Genomic DNA, 22394 nt, shown 5'->3' with positions numbered 1-22394 from the left:
TAGATACTGCTGGCTCTGGAACCCCACTTTAAGAACTTATAGGCTGAGACTAGTGGTTTTCAACTGGGTCCTCCTGAGGGGACATTTAGCAGAATTAGGAGACAGTTTTGTTTGTCACAAATGGGGATGTGGTGTTTCTGACACCTTGGAGAAGAGGCCAAAGACGCTGCTACACACACTACAATGACAGGGAACCTCCTCCCACCTGACAAAGAATTATGCAGACTGCATGTCAGTGGTTCGTTCCAAGGCTGAGAAATTCTGGCTTAGATTAAGTTATACTGTATTTATAAATGATTTAGAAATGTCAGTGGCTTACAGTAACAAAGATGCACTTTTGCTCACATTAATGTCCACTCTACGTTGGCTGCAGTTCTGATCCAGGTACCCTTCATACTAAGAGCCATACTAAAAGAACAACTTCCCATAGTTGGGGAGAAGAAGGAAAAAGAGATGAGAAATACCAGATTCTGCTCAAGAATGGCTCATGTCATTTTTCCATTCATAATTACTGGTCAAACGAATCCACATGGTCCATTCTGATTCAGTGGGGCAAAACATATAATCTTCCTGTAGGAGTGAATTTAGAAAGAGGTGGCTAAGTCCACTGGATTAAGTAACGAGAAGCTGGTTATTTTGAAGACATAATCCTAATAGAGAAAAGCATTAAAAGGGCATTTGTGTTTCTTTGTTTAAAGACACTGTCAACTTGTAGTTATAGTAGTTCTTCCTCTGGGAACTATATCCTTAAGTCCTTAAGTCTACCCTGAACAACAGCTGGGAACCTAATTATTGCTTCTCTAGAGGCAGTTATCTCTTCTTGCTTTGGGAGTACATTTAAACATGGGTGTATTCATATATATTTATATTAAACTGTTTAAATGTACGTTACACAAGGTGGAAGAGGAAGCCTCAGGGCATAATAGACAAACACCCCCAATCAATGCTGAAGATGTGAATCACTCTAATTTAGCCAATACCTCACATAAAACATAGCTACTACAATGTTCTGAGAAGGAATGTTTTTGAGCTCTTTAGTAAGCATAATTATAAAGTAACTATTTAAGTAGAAGATCTAAACTGATTTAAAATGACCTGAGCTTGATCATCTTAGTTTTTATAAATGTCCAAGAAAGAGGCAAGATAAATAATCATTTACAAAGATCTTAATATGAAGTATTTCCCATTATTCAATACAAAGTCTGGAAAGTCAGAAAAAGACACATGTAACCATTAGTTTATCTCTCTGTTTAATCTAAATTCTTACTTCCTGAATCCATCCAATTATTTAATTAAGTTTTTACAAATGATATATTAGCTTTGCTGATTCTGTTTCAGTTTGGCATCTACCATCATTTTTTAGTTGAATATAAATTCTAGATAAAGGTGAAAAAGTGGATTAAATAAATGTGATACACATTGGTAGACAGCCTTATGCAAAACAAGGGACATGTGTAGATGTATGTAGTAAAAAATATCTAAAAACTTTCTAAATGATTCCACTGAAATGAAAAGTAAAGCCCACTTAGCATCTGGCAGAATCTCTTGGTACTTGATGAAAGGGATGGGTTCTGCGGCCAAATTCTTTTTGTCAATGAAATAAAGAATAAAACCCAAGCCAAGCAGTAAAATCTAAACCGCTATTTCAGCTGAACTTGTAATACTGAGAGGATGGCATGACTCCTAAAGGACAGGCTGGAAGCAAGAAGCTTACTCACTCTGTGTCACAAATTTCATGAAACGCATCACCTGACTGCAATACTTAATAGAAACATCATCATCAGATTGGGTGAGTATTACTAGTTTGCTCCTCAAGAACATGAGAAACAATAGGAAACTTGAGAGAAATACATAGAGACTTTGGAGGGATATAAGGTTTCCAAACTGTAAAAGTCTTGGGCTTTCTCTAGAAAATGCTATTTTATTGAGTGTCATGCATTTCTGACATTTATATTTACACCTCAATTTAACTACATTTCTAACTTCTGGTACCATTAATCATGAAGACACTGTTCTTATTAACTCACATGAGTTATATAGCAAGCTGAGCTTCCTAGGTAACTTAGGGAATCCCTCTAACAAGTCTGCTTTTCAAAATGAACCATTCAGGTTTGCTCCTTAACAGTATCAGAGAACTTTACAGGTCATGCCTCTCACAGGTCACGCAGTAGAGGTGCTTTTAATGTTTGTTTAAGCAGACGGGGATTTTCTTGGGTAACACAACGTAAAAGTGCAGGGAAGAAGGAAGAGCGAGTTTCTGACATGGCTTGTTCAAGAGCTCGGACATTGAGCTAATTCTCTCCTACTTCAGGTTCTGTTTTCTCTACATTTGTTTCACGGGAGGTGAAGGTAACTGCCAGCACCTCCAAGCTTTCTTTTGATTAACTTTGGATCTAGTGGAAAAACACAGGTCTCTTTCCTAACAGTCAGGTAAAGTTCTGAGACTGATTCTCACTGGTTCCAATTCAACTGACTTGGGTCACATGTCTACCCCTGAAAGAGTCACTGTGGTCAACAGAATGGGTTGTTCTGAAAGGATCTGCTTGGATAAATTTCATCTGAACCATATGAACGAAGGTTGATGAGGCTGTGGTTGGTTCCCAAAAAGAAAATCAAGGCACTGTTTTTAGAAGATATGGCAATGCGGTCAGGTAAGACTGTACCAGGACATCATGTCCACTGTGAAGCCAATGATATTTAATATACAGAGCTTCTAACTTGATTGAGCCCCTTTCTAAATAATGCAATTTTGTATATTTAAAATTATTTTCAGGCTTTTCCAAATTGTATAGCCTCTAAAAATTCACAAAATCTGATCTTATCCAGCCAAGACTAACTGCATCAGAGGAGTTCTATATTATTTACATGTATGAGGTCCCCATAGCAACATTTAGCTGTAAAGGTTCAACAATAACATGAGCATTGAAACTGTGGGTTAAGAAAATCCCAAATGTGCTCAGTTTTACAATAAGAAATAGATGAACATAGTAAGGTAAGTAATTTTTTTTCAAATTTTTTTTTTCATTGAAGTTGCTTTTTCCTGGAATATTATATACTGATTTCTTTATCCATTAGAATTCTACTGTACACATGTGATCTTCTTTTAAGCCCTAAATAAATCTTTACAGCAAAGTTAGTTGTTCCCATAAGTCTAGTAATTCAATTATTCATGGTGTTAAACTTTGTCTCTTATTCCTCTATAGGAGAACTCATGTCTTAGTCATGTTTGTTTTCCTAGTCTTTGGCATGCTTGGCATTTATAAAGTACCAGTGATGATTGTGGAATATAAACCATATCTCACAACAATCCTGTGAGTTTATTAAGCATAATTATAGTCACCTCATAAAAAAAGGGAACCAAGAAACAGTTCAAACCACTAAATAATAGCAGTGCAAAAGCCAGAATTATTTTTTTCTACTTCCTAGAACATTTACCTTCTCATATCTCACACTGTCTTTGAAGAAGTTTTCTACGGGCCAGTCTAAGGTATGGCTTAGCAATAAAATCAAGTGTTTGTGTACTTTGTGGTTTCTGTAGCAATAAGAGAAATCAGAAAGAGAAAGAAAGTGGTGGAAAGGATCGAGAAAAGTTGTTTTTTTATTATGATTGGAAAGAGAGCAGCATCCTGTGGGCTATAGAGTGATTTGGTATAGAGGGAGATATTAAAGAGGTAGAAAAGAAACTAATTCAAGTAAAAGTGGAGTAAACAGATATACAAGCTGACCATTGGAAAAGACCCTGATGCTGGGAAATATTGAAGGCAGGAGGAGAAAGAGACAACAGAGGATGAGATAGTTGGATGGCATCACTCACTCAATGGACATGAATTTGAGCAAGCTCTGGGAGATAAAACAGGGATGCCTGGCGTGCTGCAGTCCATGGGGTCACAAAGAGTTGAACACGACTTAGCAACTGGACAACAACAAATAAGTATAAATGCTGGGCATGGGTAGGTATGGTGGCAGGGGTTTGTGAATTTTTTTTTCTCTGCTTAAGTGGTATTAGAGATTTGAGAAGCAGAGAAAAGGTATAAAATTGTCATCCAAAACCTTGAGATTGTTCTTAGATGACAAAAAACAGTAAATGCACCAGAGAAATATAGAATGATTGCCAGGCAGCATTAATTACTCAGTTGAGGTTGGTGGTCATGAATGTAAAGCCAATCACATCAACATGTCATGTGTTTTTCTCCTGGTTCATTCATTGCTGGTATAGACTAGGTGGAGATTTGAATGTCACTAGGTCAGGAAGCAACAGTTTGAACTGGACATGGAACAACAGACTGGTTCCAAATAGGAAAAGGAGTACGTCAAGGCTGTATATTGTCACCCTGCTTATTTAACTTGTATGCAGAGTACATCAGGAGAAATGCTGGACTGGAAGAAACACAAGCTGGAATCAAGATTGCCAGGAGAAATCTCAATAACCTCAGATATGCAGATGACACCACCCTTATGGCAGAAAGTGAAGAGGAACTCAAAAGCCTCTTGATGAAAGTGAAAGAGGAGAGTGAAAAAGTTGGCTTAAAGCTCAACATTCAGAAAACGAAGATCATGGCATCTGGTCCTATCACTTCATGGGAAATAGATGGGGAAACAGTGGAAAGAGTGTCAGACTTTATTTTTGGGGCTCCAAAACCACTGCAGATGGTGACTGCAGCCATGAAATTAAAAGATGCTTACTCCTTGAAAGGAAAGTTATGACCAACCTAGATAGCATATTCAAAAGCAGAGACATTACTTTGCCAACAAAGGTCCGTCTAGTCAAGGCTATGGTTTTTCCTGTAGTCATGTATGGATGTGAGAGTTGGACTGTGAAGAAGGCTGAACACCGAAGAATCGATGCCTTTGAACTGTGGTGTTGGAGAAGACTCTTGAGAGTCCCTAGGACTGCAAGGAGATCCAACCAGTCCATTCTGAAGGACATCAGCCCTGGGATTTCTTTGGAAGGAATGATGCTGAAGCTGAAACTCCAGTACTTTGACCACCTCATGCAAAGAGTTGACTCATTGGAAAAGACTCTGATGCTGGGAGGGATTGGGGGCAGGAGGAGAAGGGGACGGCAGAGGATGAGATGGCTGGATGGCATCACTGACTCGACGGACGTGAGTCTCAGTGAACTCCGGGAGTTGGTGATGGACAGGGAGGCCTGGCGTGCTGGGATTCATGGGGTCACAGAGAGTCGGACATGACTGAGCAACTGAACTGAACTGAACTGAGGTCTATGTTTCATCCAATGAGTACAATGAAGTAAGAGAGGGGTAAGTGAGTAAAGAGTACTTGCAAAAGTAAAATCATATTCCATCACTATAGGAATTCATCTGATTAAGGAAGGAAGGACATGTAGAGTTTGATGAGGGTAAGTAAAAGGTAGTGGGATCAGCAATTTAGACATCTTAGAATCAGTAGTGTTGTCAGAGAATGAAAGGGAGCGCACTGAAAAGAAAGGAGGTTGTCATGAGCAAGAGTGGGCTGCATGCTAGTGGGATTATAGCTAAGGTGCAGATTCTGATGATGCCCAGATCTAGGGTATGAACAGGAGAGTAAGTAGCTCAAGGAGGGATAAGACAAGATTATCAGAAGAAACGCCAGGGTTTGCCATCTCACTGGTCTACTTCCCTATGACTATCATCCTCTCATCACTGCTCTACCAGTATTCTCCCACCTGGATTTCTCCAATTATGGCACTCCAATGATAGCTTACTGAATATAAGGGAATATCTTTCCTTCATGAAATCTCCAGTTTGCATTGACAGAAATTTCCAATATTCCACCACAGACTCACTTTAAACACATGATCATAAGAATGACACAATCAAATCAGCCTCGTTTAGGCACTTATTTTCCATTTTCTTTCTTTTATTATATTCCTATCTAAATTATAGACTCAAATCTATGATTCTACAACAATAATTATTATAAAAACTAATATTATACCTTCTAATAAATCCATCAGGCTATTGTATAATGTTAAAGTCTAGTTATATTTCACTTTCAAATATTTCATTAAAACCAGAACATTAAATGGAAATTTTTTTTAAAAATTCCAGTTTTACTGAGATACAATTGGCATATAGTACTGTATAAGTTTAAGGCGTAAAACATAATGATTTGACTTACATAAGTAGAAATATTAACTGGAAGTATGAAAAAAATGATCAAATGGTCAAAAGAATAAAGAAACTGAAGAAAGAATCAAACATGCTATTGCTTCAGAGATACTAAGTGATATACTAATTTCAGAAAAACAAGTTTCTTTGTAAAATTCACATAAAAATCTGAAGTCAAAGTGTAATAAATTCATTTTCTGCTACAGATTTGAGTTCTTGTAATTTGTAGGCATACTGATACTATTTGAAGGCATTCATGAATAAAGAAACATGTAAAACATATACATCTCCATACCACACTATGTTTAAATAATATATAGTCACAATACAGATACATATCATCAATCACCATGGGGTTACCTGGAACTATGGGAAACCAACACCTTCTCCTAGTGATTGAAAAAAATCTACAAATTGTTCAAGCAATTCCCCCCATAACATCCCCATAGCTATGCCTTGGCATTACCATTTCAGCCCTTACCCTGCACTGACCCATTTTAATTCCCACTTGAAAACTCTAAAGCCGAATACCATGGATGTTATTTCCAAAAGGAACCCTTGGGATGCTGTGCTGTCATTGTGGTCAGTATCCATGGGTGGATACTGCAATAACGGCTAATGCTTGCTGAAGTGTTTAAAGTCTGATGAAGTGAGGAAGTTTCTTAACTTCCAAATTTGTGATATGGTTAGGCTCATGAGCTTCAGAGCAGTATTTTGAGTCCTTGGAGTACTGTGATAATTAAAAAAATAAAATAAATAGTTCTTTTAGGTTTTTCCTTAGAAATAGACAAGTACTGAGCCAGAGATTTATTGAACTAACAAATATACCTCTATGTCTATGCATTCTTATACTTGGAAACAGATAAAATGTTCTTCAAGCCTCTTCCCCCTTGTTGTTGTTCAGTCGCCCAGTCATGTCCGACTCTTTGTGACCCCATGGACTGCAGCATGCCAAGCTTCCCTGTCCCTCACCATCTCCTGGAGTTTGCCCAAGTTCATGTTCATCACATCAGTGATGCCATCATCAGTGATGCCATTCAGTGATCTCATCCTCTGATTTCTGCCTTCTCCTTCTGCCCTCGATCTTTCCCAGAATCAGGGACATTTTCTCCTTAGGAGCATTGTATTGTGTTAAGAGCCTACTTAGCTCCTTGTGAATATTGAGCTGTATATAATACAATTATACCAAAAGGCTTTGCTATGTGCCTAGGCTTATCCAGATCCTAGGAAAAACAATGCACTAATGCTGAGAATCTGACAAATTGGGTCTGGAATTTGTATATGGCTTTTTTTTTTTTACATTATTTATATAAAATGAAAAAAATTTCCATAATTAGATTTTTCACAGAACACACATTTAGAGCCACTCTGCAGAAATATACAAAATAATACAGAACTGAAGATAAAGTAGGGTTGGATTGACCATGAAAATTTAACATTCCCACCTTGCGGGGAGTCAGCGGGAGGACCTCCACCCGTGGCAAAGGTCATGAGGAAGGAGGCTCGACATACTCAAAGGTGGGATCGAGCCTCAGGAGTCCCCCTGGAAATTCTCGAGCATCTACCCCCATAACCAGAGACTGCCTACTTTACTACTTTGTGCTCTCACCTACACCTCTGCCTTTACGGGGGGCTGTCCCCCACCAACTCTTTCAGAGAAGGAGTTAACTTAGAGCTCCAGTTAATAAAAACTCCTGGGCGTGACAAGAGTGTTTTAACCTACAAACTCCTCTGAAGGTTCTCTAGCCTGCCTGACAGGCTTGTCCGGCCACATGTGATTGCTCACAGCCTCCCAACCATGAGAGGCACAAGATGCTTTAAACCTTCTAAAAACAGGTTCCTTAGAAAAGTTAGAAAACCATTAGTATAAGTATAGTGGGCTGATTAGAAATTGTTTTGGTGACGGGTTTTTCATTTGTTGAGCCAATGTTTGTTGCTAAGTCTCCACATCCCCTGCCCTTACACACATTAATGAATATATGGAAGAAATAAGTATTAACCATTGATATTAATCACGTTAGACCTTAGGCTAAGTAAATTCTTTCCTTAACTAAAACCCACCACATCCTCACCCTATAGGAATGTAACTTTATCTGGTACCTTTGGAAGGTGGACTCTTTTTTAAGAATAATCAACCCTGGAGAAATAAGTGTCCTGGTTGACTGACTGCTGTCACAAGGAAAGGGTCATAAATTGTCAGCAGACCCCCTGGTCAGAAGATGATGTAACACCCCTAAGACCTCTGTATACTGTATATTTGTATGAAGCACCTGACTTTGATAAAAGTCAGGACTGCTGACCCCGCATGACTTTTGCATTACATCTCAGTGTATAAAAGTAGACCATGGAAAATAAAGAATGGGGATCAGTTTCTCGAAATACTGGTCTCCCCATGTCGCTCTCTCTCTCAAACTCTGGCTGAGTCTCCATCTGGAGCACAGAACCCACCAAGCTTACTAATTTTGCCTGGGCTTCTAAGATCCGACCGGGGAGGCCTCAGTGTCTCCTCTCCTTTGGGAGAATGGAAGGATGCCTGCAGCCTACGTAAGTGGTGAAAACTTCTTGTCTTGAAGTTTTATTGGTCTCCCGCGTAAACCAAGCTACTCAGCCTCTTTTCTCCACTGAATTTTCCTACTGAGCTATCCTCATTCTATTACTCTTTACATCTCTAATTAATATCTAATTGAAGCTATTGTATCCTGATCCTCGCCGACGCCGTCCCTGCTTTGAGCTCCCTGGATCAGCCGGGGCTGGACCTCGGCACCACCTGATCATTAATATTTTTTAAATCTGCAAATACATCCAAGGACTGCCTTATTAACAACAGAAGTTTCTCCAGATTGTCTCTGAGAGTATTCAACTTGACTGAGGGCAACAATTACTTAAAATCTCAGCCTCTGAGAGCACTACCCTTCTTTATAGAATTCTTTACAGAACAACAAAGAGATCATTCTAAGCAGAACAGTCAAATACCTAAACATCTCTGAAGCATGAAATGTACACAGTCCATATATGCCTAAGGGAAAACAGTATAGCACAAACATGACTTAATAAAAAAGACTTATGTAGAGAGATTACAAGAATTCTGAGTTTGACCTATGCATCAATCAGGTCACTTACCAGATATCTCCTCTAGGCACTGCTTAGCTGTCTTACTGTATGATAAATCCATCTTGGTAGGGCTGGTGCAGGAGTCGGCAGATGGTAAAGAAGTCCCTTCATTTTCTGGATGAGCTCTGAAATTAACCAAGAAGACAGAAATGCAAATTGCTGTCATCAGTGACTCATCAAAGTTCTCTAACACAGGAAGAAATCAATGTATTAAAAGTTTTCTATTAAGGTGAATGAGCATTTCTTTATGTCTGAGAAATTTCTTTATTTTTCACATAAAACTGAGACACACTGGTTGCAGTGAGATATTAAATCAGATTTCCTTATTTTTCACATACAACCCAAGTTGTAATGAGATGTTAAATCAGATTTCTTAGACTTTTCTAAGTTTGAAAGCTTGTAATTACCAATGTATTCTTTTTTGACAAAAGGTTTGAAAAGATTCTTTTTTTCCTTTTTGCTGTTTTAGATAAAGTCTGGCTAAATTGTGTTCTTCTGAGAATAATAAAAGCATTGAAAATAACTCAAATATTCTTTCCCTGCAAATTCTATAAAATATATCCTAAAATACAAAGTATATATAAAATAAATACTGACTTTGCTATGGGCTATAAATGTCACTATGATGTTTTCATTTCAGAAAAAAAGTCAATCAAAAAGAAATTCTCATTCTGAAAATACCCTTTTTATATTGTTTTATATTTGTCTATATATGTACATGGATATGTATTTGTGTGTGATTAATATGTAAAGATTGGGTCTAATTAAATAAAAAGCTCTCCACAGAGGGACCTCACATGTTTTGATAGTCCAGTCTTCATGCAATGTTTTAAGAGGCTCTCTCTCTCCTTGTTGCTGCTGTTGCTAAGTTGCTTCAGTCGTGTCCGACTCTGTGAGACCCCATAGATGGCCTCCTACCAGGCCCCCTCGTCCCTGGGATTTTCCAGGCAAGAACACTGGAGTGGGTTGCCATTTCCTTCTCCAATGCATGAAAGTGAAAAGTGAAGTGAAGTCACTCAGTCGTGTCCGACTCTTAGCAACCCATGGACTGCAGCCCACCAGGCTCCTCTGTCCATGGATTTTCCAGGCAAGAGTACTGGAGTGGGGTGCCATTGCCTTCTCCATCTCTCTCCTTATGCAGTTTCAAAATCTACAAATATTTGGTCAAGAATACCACATATTTAGAAAGTCCTCACCATGAAGTACAAGAGAAAGAAGGAGACAAGACAATACAGCACTGCACCCTGGACTTTGTTCTTCATAGTTACCTCATTGGTTTGGGGTCCCATTCCTACAGGGTTTGGACCATGGAAAGTAATCACTAAATATTTCTTACTTTTAAAAAAATCTAAAAAGAATATCTATATGTGAAAGAAAAATCAGTATATCTTTAATAAATTTTCACTTAATATCTCACTTTTATGTTAAATCCTGATTTTAAGAGAAAATAAAGTGTAGTCACCGATGTTAGAAATATTTTTTTTAATAAGACATGTCTAGAAAGTCTGAAAAATTCATTAGGATCTTAATAAATCATGGAAAATTAAATGCTGTGTGTATGTATACAGGAATTGATATAATAAAAGAAAGATAGAGGCATGTAAGAGTTCACAGAAAGCTGCACCTTGACCTCCAATGATTTCTAGCAGACATTCCTAATTTTCAGACGAAGTCCCAAATTACAAATACTTATTTCTCTCCTATTTTGACAGCACTTCATACTCTCACAATGTGACATTTGTACAATTATTTGATAAATGTTCATCTCCAAAGTAGAGTCCATTCTCCGTATTTGAGCTACTGTTATACCCCAATGCCTAGCCCCATGTCTAGCATATATATGAATGAGTAAACCTTATCAGTAGTGATTATAAACATAGTGTTCTTGGTGGGTAAAATATATGGAAGGAAGCATGGGATAATGATGCATGCTTTGGGTCTGGTTGGACACTAGGCTCTCTGAGCAGTTATTAACTCATGCGACCTTGCTAAGTTACTTAGTTCCTCTGAACCTCAATTTGCTTCTGTGCAAAAGTAAAGACAAATATGTTCTTCACAAAATAACTGTGCGCTCAAGAGCTATAATTACTAAAGGTCTGGAAAAGCATTCTCTTGAGGCTTGTGGGACTCTGGCCAATGTTAAAATGTGGGGAGTGTATCTGGCTCTCTGTGCTACTTACTTTCTTCTGTGGCCCCCAGGGTCTCCTAGTTCCCCTGTCTATTGCCCACGCCCATTTGCTTCCAAAGTTCATTTTCATCTATTCCTTCACTTGAGCTCTTTACTTGTGAGCCATTGCACCTCCTTGGCCTATTCTTTAGCCTTGTGTCTATGAATGTGGGGGGAAATATTCCTCTGACATTTTCTAAGGATTGTTATTACTTGCAGAAGAATTTTAAATTGATAGTATATAGTGAAATAGGAGACCCCGGGAGAGCATACTGGCTGCCTGCCAAGGAATCTCTGGGAGGAATGGGCAGTTAGGAGAACTGGCTGGGAGCCAGGGTACTCTACAGTCACACAGGTCAGAGACGCTGAGTCACGGAGAGCAGTTCTCTAAGATGGCTGTCTAATGCCCAATGCCAACTGGGTCTTCCTAGGACAAAACCTGAGCTATCTCAGGAATCAGAATACTTGTAGCCATGTTAGTTATAAAGATGCAGAGCATCTCCCGCTAGGAAACTCTCTACAGAGCAAAAGAATATACAAAATATACAAAAACTACAAAATATACAAAATAGAATGTATTTGGGGAGTAGAGTTTTTCCTTGCTGCAAATAAACACAACTTAAAAAGTACTTCTCAGTGTATGGCTATCTTCCTCAGTATATGAAACCTGGTATTAATTCCATTGGCTAAGTCCCCACCCTTAGATAAAAATATTCAAACTTCAGTCTTAGAAACCTTTGTTTTATTTTATTTTTTAATGTGACAGTGAATATTTCTGGCTGATTTGCTCTTTAACTTTTTTTTTCCCCATTTGTTGTTTTTAATTTAGGTCACAAGAGATACTTTTATTTATACCATATTTTCACATTCTTTGGTGTATGTGTCACTCTATTCCCCATCTGAGCTACCTACAATAACAATGGTAGAGTAACAGATTGATTAAGGGAAGGAACATAGATAAGTTAAACTTCAAATAATTATAAAAGACCCCAAGAAATCATTTTTGGTTTGTATTCACATGTATATGGTTCCAGACCTTCTGCTGTACATATGTTACAAGCCATCCATTTCTCCACGATTTGCACCTCATTATTTGTTAAAGTGGGGTCAGATTTTTACTCTAGTCTCTAGAGGGACAATCAATGTTAACTGGTAAAGATTTAACTTTTATACAAATGATCAAAGAAGTTTAGTTTAAACTCTGAATTCTCTCAGCATGTCCTCTATTTTTGTGCATGCTTCATTCCAGTAAAATAAAAGGCTCCAGGGATGATTCATAAAATAACTCACGAAGACTTAAGAATCAATAGCGTTCTCTAATCAAAAGGTACAGTCACAGTGGCATCATTCACTGCTTCTATGTAAATTGATATTGAACTCTCCTCATATTGACTGGGAAAAGGGAAAAAAATGAGTATCATGAGGTTCCTTCAAACTATTCAGAAGACATTATCTTGTGCAGACCATCTGACTGTGCATTTACAACATGGTCAACATTGAAACTGTAAGATAGGGCACGACGAAGACACCATTTAATTTATTTAGAGTTCTAATATTAATATGTTAGTGCTAGCATCTGTTACTAAGTCTTAGTAGGTAAAAGTAGATTTCAGCAATGATTAACATAAAATTCACTTCCCGTTTAAGTGCACTCACTGTGTGCCAAGTGCTATGCCTAGTGTTTTATCCAGGGCATATCAAACTCCACAACAATACTGTCACTCTTTTCTCAGTGTCTGGTTGCTTCCAAAATTCATATGTTGAAACCAATGTGATGATACTAGGAAGTAGAGCCTTTGGGAGGTGATAGGATCATGAGGATGGAGCCCTTCTGTATGGGATCAGTGTCATTATAAAAGAGATCTTGGAGAGGTCCCTCACCCCTTCTACCACATGAGGACAGAATGAGAAGATGGTCATCAAAAACCAGGAACCAGGCTCTCACCAGATTCCGAATCTGCTGGCACTCTGACCTTAGACTTCCCAGCCTCCAGAACTATGAGAAATAAATGTTAGTTGTTTCAGCCACCCAGACTACAGTATTCTTGTTAGAGTAGCCAGAACACTGGTAATGTAGGTGCTGTGGATAAATTAAGGGTTTTAGAGGTGTAACAGTTTGCCCTGTATAACACGCTGGTAGATACTTAAACTGTATTTAAACCTGGCATCTTATAAATATTGTTCTATGAACCACTACCCTACAATTTAACTCCATCCAAGTGTCTCTAGACACTGAGCATGTTAATGTATGTGATGTCTCCCCAGATAACAGATAGCTTAGCCACTAAGTTATTAACTAAGAGTTAATAATGTAACAGTACTTAATGGTCTAACCTTAATTTTACTCTTTACTACTTAAAATTTTTACTTTTAAGAAAAGGAAGCTATTATGCATGCCATCTAAAGGAATTCAGCAATACATCTAGATACTATCAGTGTTCAGATGTTCAATTTCACAAATAGAGGTGTTGCACATTGGTTTATATATATAAAAAAAATCTATCCATATGAACTCATCTTTATATGGATATACCAGTTACAAATGTGGACACAAGCAAAATTGGTTTGAATCAGCAACATTAATAAATGGTCCTATAGTTCCTGCTTTATAAATTCAATATAAAAGAAAAATCAAGGATCTTTCTAAAAGCAGTTATTTCCTTATTGGTGGGCGGCAGTCGGGTGACAGCCGGGCGAAGACCAGCAATCTGTTAGGATGAAGAGCAGGCCAGGGTGGATGGGACATTTGTTAGAACTGTATGTTGCGGCAGGGTGCTGTGCAAATAAGAAGTATACTGAGGACAGCGGGAGCCAGGTTTCTCAGGTAACAAAAGAAGGTGCAAGCATGGGAAGGAGAAAGCAAGACAAAACTGTGCATGCTGATTTGGAGTTGGAGGCATTGTGAATCCTCTAACAGATTCCTCACTGATATTGAGATAAATGCATATGTGTGTTAAGTATACACCTATTTATTTCACCATTTAGGAAACCTAGGAGCAGTGAGATCAGGCTCCTAAATATTATCCTTCACAAAAGAACTCAAGCCACCATAGGTAAAAGCTCAAGTTAAGGCAGTGAGAGTACATGATGAGTCTGGATCAGCTTGAGCCAAAATGAAGCAAAGTTATGAAAGAAAAATGGAGTGAGCGGAAGTCAGTGTGAAGTGCATCCCAGTAGCCTGATTTGAGAAAAATTAAAAAACACAATAAAGAGTCATTATCAACAGATTATAATCCATTGAAGACAAGAGGAGTCCATCAGTCCATAAAATTTAAAGCGAGGGAGAGGGATAGAGTATAGGAGAAGGAAAAAGAAGAGGGGAAAGACGAGAAAAATAAGAAGGGATATCATTTTCTAAAAGTTGAATGGCAAGACATACATACAGATGGAATTAGAAGTCACATGACATCAATTGGAGTAAATGATTAATTTAGGCAAGAAATCTCAATGCATGCTAAAATCCTATGGGGGAAAGTGGATCAAGGAATAGAATTTTTATAGAGTCTCCAGATATCTTCCCATAAAAATATCTGTGAAATAGAAATGGGGCAAAATAACTATAGAGTAGAAAACTAGCAAACAATATCTCAAACAAGTGATCAAATTCAACATCACTAAAAAGAGCCAGACACGACTGAGCGACTGAACTGAACTGAACTGCAAATGAGAAATATTAGTATTATTGATACCTGAAAGGAAGGAAACAGAAAAAAAAAATCCAGCATCATTTCTGTGACATTCTAGACAAAAAGTATATTTGTGGGTCTAATCATGAGAAACTATCAAACAACCCCACACTATGAAATAGTCTATAAAATGCTTGCCTTCAAGGACTTCCCTGGTAGTCCAGGGGTTGAGACTTTGTGCTCCAAATGAAAGTGGCTCCAGTCCAATCCCTGGTGGGGGAAATAAGACCTTACATGCTGTGAAGTAAAAAAAAAAAAAAAAAAAAAAACTTTTCCAAAAAAAGATGAAATATAGGAAAAAGAAACAGTAGTGGTTTGGTTGGGCAATCTGGCACTGAAGCTTGTAAGCTAAATATAGAAAGGGCAGTTTACCAAGCTTCTCTCTGAAGAAATGCCAACTCATAGCCATCTTCCACACAACAGACCCTCTTCTAGCATCGGCTCTGTTTTCCTGCTTAAAATACTGCTGTGTGAGGGAGGTTAAACTGCTACCCTCTACCCTATGCAGATATATATATATCAAATTTAGCAGAGCCAAGTTTGCATGGCAAGCTTTCAATAAGCTTTAGTTTGTGCTGATGACCAATTATGCCCAGTTCCCATAAAACCACAAGTGCAGCGTAATCTGTAATAATAGCTGCAGGGCTCACAAAAGTTTTATCTGCAAGATGGTTAAATGCTTCACATTTCAATTTTTGTAAACTCACAACCTCCTACTCAATATGCTGGTTCAACAAACAAGTTAAACTTAAAACCATATGAGTAAGCATTTTCAAAACGAAGGTTTTGCATTCTTTGCCTTTCAGAACATCGTATATTCAGGTGCCAATTTTCTGTGTCACTTTCTAGGCAAATCTGAGATCTCCAAAATCTTGTTACAACCTAAATCTTTCCCCCAAACCCCTAATGTTGTTGTTCAAGACACATTATATCAAACAAAAGGAAACCTCTAAATTCAGACCTTCTTAACCTGATTTTATAAACCAAGTATGTATAGAAGGCTTCTGCTTATATTTAATAGTTAATCAATGGGTTTAAGAAGCACATTGATTTTTCTCTCAGTTTAACAATGTTTTGCCTTATCTAAAGGTTGAGTTCATTTTTTTTTTCCTTTGTGAAATGTTCCCCCCCGATTCTCTCTCTTTGCCTTCAGATGTTTGCTCTATGTCCAAAACACTCTTTTCTTGACATTTACCACAAATGGTCAGAAAATAACAAAGAGCACATAGACCTCCTCAAACTCATAAGTTATGAATCCGGTTAATAGCTATTTTGAAATTTATTGGGTGCTGTTAAAAATACTGAGGTTTAGAGAAAATGTATAGGTCTTTCATGCCTCCTTGACTAACTTCACTATTCATGTATCTTTACAAGCACAAAACGTATAGCTGTGAAGTAATGAAAGTAAAAGAAATAGAAGAAAAAATGGCACATGGAGAGAGGGGAGACAATTCTGAAGATCCCAAGGAGCTACGGTAACAAGTTTTGAACTCCAGGCAAGGGAAACAAGTTTGAAGACTGTAACATAGAGGGTAGACACCAAGAAAGAAGAGGAACATGGAGAAGTAAGCTTTTCTTAAGTATGTTCTTACTCTTTATCTTTCTTTTCCTCTTATAATCAGTACCTCTAATTCAAGTTTAACAAAGCTGACTCTGAAAGTCAGTAAATGTCTCCTTCATCCAGCCACTGAGCCTGGTATATCCTCCCTGACCTCTCCCACTAACAATTTACTTATACAAGAAGACAAAGTACATTTTAAGATTATGCCACCCACCCATGCACTCAAGTGCTAGACTACACACTCACACAAAGTCTACAGTTTTTGACATTCAAGAGTTTCTACTATAATCAGGCTACAATCAATCTTTGTTTTCTAGGAAAACTGATCTTGCCAACAACCTACATATCTTGTGTTGATCCTGTATATTTGGCTCCTTTAGTCTTACATTTCCTTTTCTGTCCCTCTCATCTCTAAATGTCCAACTCTCACTTCTCTTTCAGAATCCAGCTTAAGTGCTACTTTCTGATTCCAACAACAAGTGGTAATTTTCCATTTTTCAAAATCTTAGTTGCCAAATCTGGTTCACTACTGTTTTTTGTGTTTTTTTTTTTTAATAACATTTCCTGCTTCATTTTGTGGTTATGTTTGAGTCAGTCTCTCTTCTACTACACTGTGGACCATAGAAAGAAAATAACATATGGGATGTGTGATGTTTCACTCTGACCCTGATGCCTTATAAAGTAAAGCTATTTAGCAGGGAGTCAGAAGTGGGGGAGATACATGAACGAATGTCCTGAAGAGTAGATACGGTTTCATTTTGTAAACATTTTAAAGTTGTTTATATTTCAACTAAACTTTACCATTTATAGGAATAAAAGACTTCTGACTTTTTCTTATTCCATTGTACATTTTTGGCAGTGTTTCTATTCTTCTATAGTGGGTGAGTCTAAGCCATGATGATGGTGTTTCACTCAATTTTTATTTGGTTCCTATTGTGGGAGGCTTGTCCTGGGCAATTATGCTATCAAATAAAAATAGACAAGACTTATTTTTCAATGAGTGTATGTTATAGTTGGAGGTGGCTGAATTCACACTTGTTAATAAGTAAACAAACAAACAAAAAAACAGTGGATGGTGATAAACTATGAACAAAACACAAGAGGACAATATAGCATACAATTCTGGCAAGAGGCATTGTGAGTATTCCTTCGGATTAGATAGCTGAAGATAGACTGTGTTAATAAGCATCATGTAAGTAGAGCTCTGATGAAAAGGAACCTGCTCTGATCCAGGAGAAAGTCCTTACATACAGAGAGAATGTCTGACAAAGTCCCCAAAGTAGGACAAGTGAGTTTGCTGAGAACAGAAGGAATGCAGGGATGCAGGGACTGTGGTTTAAGGGCTAGATAGAGGCGAGATAGAGGCCAGATTGTGCAGGAACTTGTAGGGCTTGGTAAGAAGCTTGGGTTTTACTACATGTAATGGAAAGCCAACAGACGGTTTTATGAGTTTAAATGACATAAAATGTATTCTTTTAGAAGATTAGAGTCCCTGTTGTGCGAACGATGTTACTGTAAAGAGCCAACAGGAGATGCTAGAAGACTCACTGGAAACTAGGTGAAAATTGGTGGTACCATGTCTTGGACCAAGGGAAGGAGGGTGGAAATAGAAAGAAATGTACAACTAAGGGATGTTTTAGAGAATGAGACAATAGGACTAGCTGAAAATAAGACGTGTTGGGAGGGAATGATTGAAAGAGAAAAATGAAGTATGGATTCATTCTAAATTTTCTTCCTAGTTTCCCAATGAAGTAATCATGAATTCTAACCTCTAGTTTCTAGCAGTTTTGGTTACTAGCATTTGCATATTACTTAGCAATTTGCCCGTTATTTTTTCCATCATGCTTTGATGTAAAAATGTCAAGTTTGGATGATGCCATAACATTCTTCCTTCCACCTGACAAATTCTAACTCATCTTTTAAGTCTTATCTGTTTTTTCACCTTTTCTTTAATGCATACATTGACTCCACCCTCACACAAGAGTCAGGAAAACTCTTCTACATTATTTGTTGCATACATTTCCATGGGAACAATTATTTTTTTTAAGTTCTTGATTAAATTCTTATCATTATCACCAATATACTGAACCCCCACAGAGCAGAGACGTTTTTGCTCTTTGTAACTGTTATAACACAGTATTTTCAGAATGAGTAATGAGTACATAAAAGAAGAAAAAAAAAAAAAAACCTTTGGTGATTTTCTTTTACTTAAACTATGGAAACTGGTCACTGTATCACTTAAGAATCTTCAGTAGTCACCTTACACTTAAGACAGCTTAATCCATTCATACAGGTCTAAATATTGGAAACTTCTTACAGTGAATTAAAATCTTTTTCAAGTTTCATCTTGATTTTAGTGCTATCCACACATTAAATGGATAAGGTATGCCAAACTCAGAACTACTTTTATCACACTGTAGTGATAAATGAGCTATAGGAACTTAATATAGAATATCCTTGTACTATACAGGAGTAGGTCTAATATAAAATTCATTAACTTCTAAAACTCAACATTATATTTATAGGACATTGAACATTCAATTTGCAGTAAAGACTATTATGAAGCAAATATTAAAGTCCCCAAAGGAATAATTAATAACCAGCATGACCTAGAAGTAGACTGAGAACAAGGAAACATATACATGACCCATCAATCTTCTCATTATATAAAGGTTATTTAATTTTCTTTAAATATCAAACATATGCATGTTATACATATATATATACACACATATGTGTTTTAAATTTTTTCTACTTAAAAGCAGTAAAGTATTTCCCATTATAAATGAATTTTGATGGAGATATCTGCAAATCTGCTATTGACATTTTCCCAGCCAGAATTTCCTTAGTAACAATATCTCCTATTTCTACATGTACAGAAAGAACTGTGAAGCAAAGGAGAGCACACTAGAGATTCGGGCGTATATGGGTTCAAAGGCAAACTCCTGCTAGCCCTGTGACTTAAAGGGATTATCATTATTCTGCCTTGAAATTGCTTCTTCTTCATCCCTGTAAAATGCTGTTATATCCCTTTGTCCTGGGTTTATGACACAGTTTAAATGAAAAAAAATGAATATAAATTTTGTAATAGAGACTTGCATTAAGTAAGCACTCAACAAACATCATTATAAAATAGTACATTATTACTATTATCTTATCAAATGATTAGCAACACTAGGAAAGTCTGTCAGGGATCTTCCAAGAAAATTTTGTAAATGGTGTTGGAGTAGAGTTGAAAAGACACTGGGGTCACAAAAGCCGTATGATGTGACTCTACAACTTTCACTGACCATTACAAAGCTTGAATACTGTCTACTCTAAGATGATTTATATTATCATTACTAAACTATTCTGAATTTATAAAACACTTCAAGCAATCTTTGCTTCATATGTAGAATATGATATGACATTTCTGATTCAATGGTTTTGTTTTCAATTACTTTAAATTATTGAAAATAAAACACAGAATTAATGACATTTATAAGCAATTTATTCTGAATCTGGCTCTGTGCTTAAGTCTTTACACAAGATTGTCCTAATTTAATCTTTAAAACAACCAAATGAGGTAGATATTCAACCACACTTTACAGTTTCTACAGGTTAGAAACTGAAGTCTGGGGAAGGTCATTTACAATGTGGTAGGAATTGTTCTGGGGCTTCCCTGGTGGCTCAGACGGTAAAGCGTCTGCCCGCAATGCGGGAGACCTGGGTTCGATTCCTGGGTCGGGAAGAACCCCTGGAGAAGGAAATGGCAATCCACTCCAGCAGTCTTGCCTGGAAAATCCCATGGACTGAGGAGCCTGATAGCTTGATAGAGTCAGACACGACTGAGCGACTTCACTTTCACTTTCAGGTACTGTTCTTAGCCCTGTATAAGTATCAACTCATTTAACCTTCAAATTACCTTATGAGGAAGCTTCTATTATTGCTACCTCCATTTTACAGATTATAAAAACTGAGGTCCAGCGTCTTTAAATGTATTACACAAAGTCACATGATCAATAAATGATGTCATCAAGATTTCAACCCAGGGACCCTGGCTCTTGGGGCCACTGTCTCAACAATACAAGGTGCTATTTCTGAACCATGGTAGAACACACAGACTCGACAGCCTGAAATCCTAGCTACTTGGCTATACTACCTCACGTTTATAGTCTTCATTTTAAAGAGTGCAAACAGAAACTGAAAGAGGCTGGAAAATTTGGCAAAGTCACACAGCTGATTCACACTTTAACCTCTAAAGTGTGCTGCTTCCTCTTTTAAATTAGCAAAGGCTATACTTTCAAATGGAAATCACTAAATCTGTACCCACTGGATATGTTATTGCAAACAACCCAAAACATCTGCTGCTACTTACAGAAAGAAGCTTGCTAAATTGGTGGGTATGTCCTTTCTGCTTAGATTTATACTTTCTTGTTGAAATTCATCTGTGGTGATTTGAAATGAGGGACGTTTTTTACAGAATATACTTGAGAGCCCCAAGTGTGCCGAGTGTAGCATATTTCAAACTTTATAATTTCTTCTTATATCGTTGAAATGTGGATTATGATTCTAACATCTTAACTTGTTTTTGGTCAGGTAGGGTCTCTGGAGTTAAAGGATCTGCTGACTCCCGCTGTAATGGGGGTGAGGCAGGCATGACCTAGAGCGCTCCCGCTCAGCCACCGGTCTGCAGCCCAGTGTGCCCCTCCCCCAGGCGAGTGGCCCTTAGAGCAACTGTCAGGGAGCAACCGTTAGGGATCCCGCTCACACATTGGCTGGCGCGGCAGTGGGCCCCTCCCCCCACCCCGTATAAACAGAGTCTGAATTCCGACTGAGGGAAGATGGTTTTTGAGACACTAGCCTGCCATCTTCTTGGTCTGCTACCTTTCTGATTAAAGTCATTATTCCTTGACCCAGCGACCCGTCTCTGGGTTTACTGCCCTGCCTTGCAGCCAGCAGAGTGAGCTTGGGCTCCATGACACCGTGCCATTTGAATACAACAGTTTGAAATGGATCATTGCTATAAGTCAGAAGAGCAGACTTAAATAAGGTAAGCTAAGATCTGAATTCGGTAACTAAACATTTGTTTGGATGAGTACATAAAGCCCTGGTTGGGGGTGGGGATGGGGATCACTTAAAGCACTTAGGTTTTTCAGGGAGGGAAAACAAAGCATTATAATTATTTTCTTTACTTAAAAACTCATGTATGCAATACATTTAATAAAATTTGAAACAATATAATCTTGATCATTTCCTATTTGTAGTAAATGCTACATCCTATTTTTCCTATTTTTCCAGTTGTATAGATAAACTATACAACTGCCAAAATCACAGGCATTATTCCTCTCCAGTAACCTCTTCACTGAAAAGACAGGGAATGAATATAGTGACACAGCAGTACTGACATTTCTAACTGATTAAAACTTAACCACAAAACAATAGGCAAAACATATTCTTTTTAGAGCTGTGTAGTAGGATATATATTTGAAAATATAGCATGTGCTATATATTTTAATAAATGAAAACTAAAATATAAATAAAACAAAAAGTTAATAAAGTATAAATATAATAATTACATTGATCATTATTTTTACCTAGAAACACAGGCCTAGCTGTGGAAAGTTAATACACATTTTATGTTGGGAAAACAATGCCTTATAAACAACATATAACAAACATGTACAAGGTGCCGGAATATACAATAAGCATCTTATATGCATTATGCCTGTTATTCTTCCCAACTCAGCAAGTCAGATACTATTCCTCTTTGACACTTG

The 22394-nt window shown here is 37.5% G+C and overlaps 1 protein-coding gene across 7 annotated transcripts in view; it reads right to left on the bottom strand.

The window, feature by feature from the left end:
- NAV3 (neuron navigator 3) overlaps positions 1-22394 on the bottom strand; it is an 892841-nt gene that overhangs the window by 180384 nt on the left and 690063 nt on the right. For all 7 annotated transcript variants that reach the window (XM_061415605.1, XM_061415600.1, XM_061415606.1 and 4 more), the window contains one exon: positions 9231-9346. In XM_061415605.1, the coding sequence (XP_061271589.1) occupies positions 9231-9346 (116 nt within the window). The remainder of the gene's footprint in view (positions 1-9230; positions 9347-22394) is intronic.

Source organism: Bos javanicus, chromosome 5 (genome assembly GCF_032452875.1).
Source record: "Bos javanicus breed banteng chromosome 5, ARS-OSU_banteng_1.0, whole genome shotgun sequence".
Lineage (NCBI taxonomy): Eukaryota > Metazoa > Chordata > Mammalia > Artiodactyla > Bovidae > Bos > Bos javanicus.
Note: the sequence above shows the minus strand (reverse complement) of the source record. Positions and strands in the feature narration are given on the sequence as shown.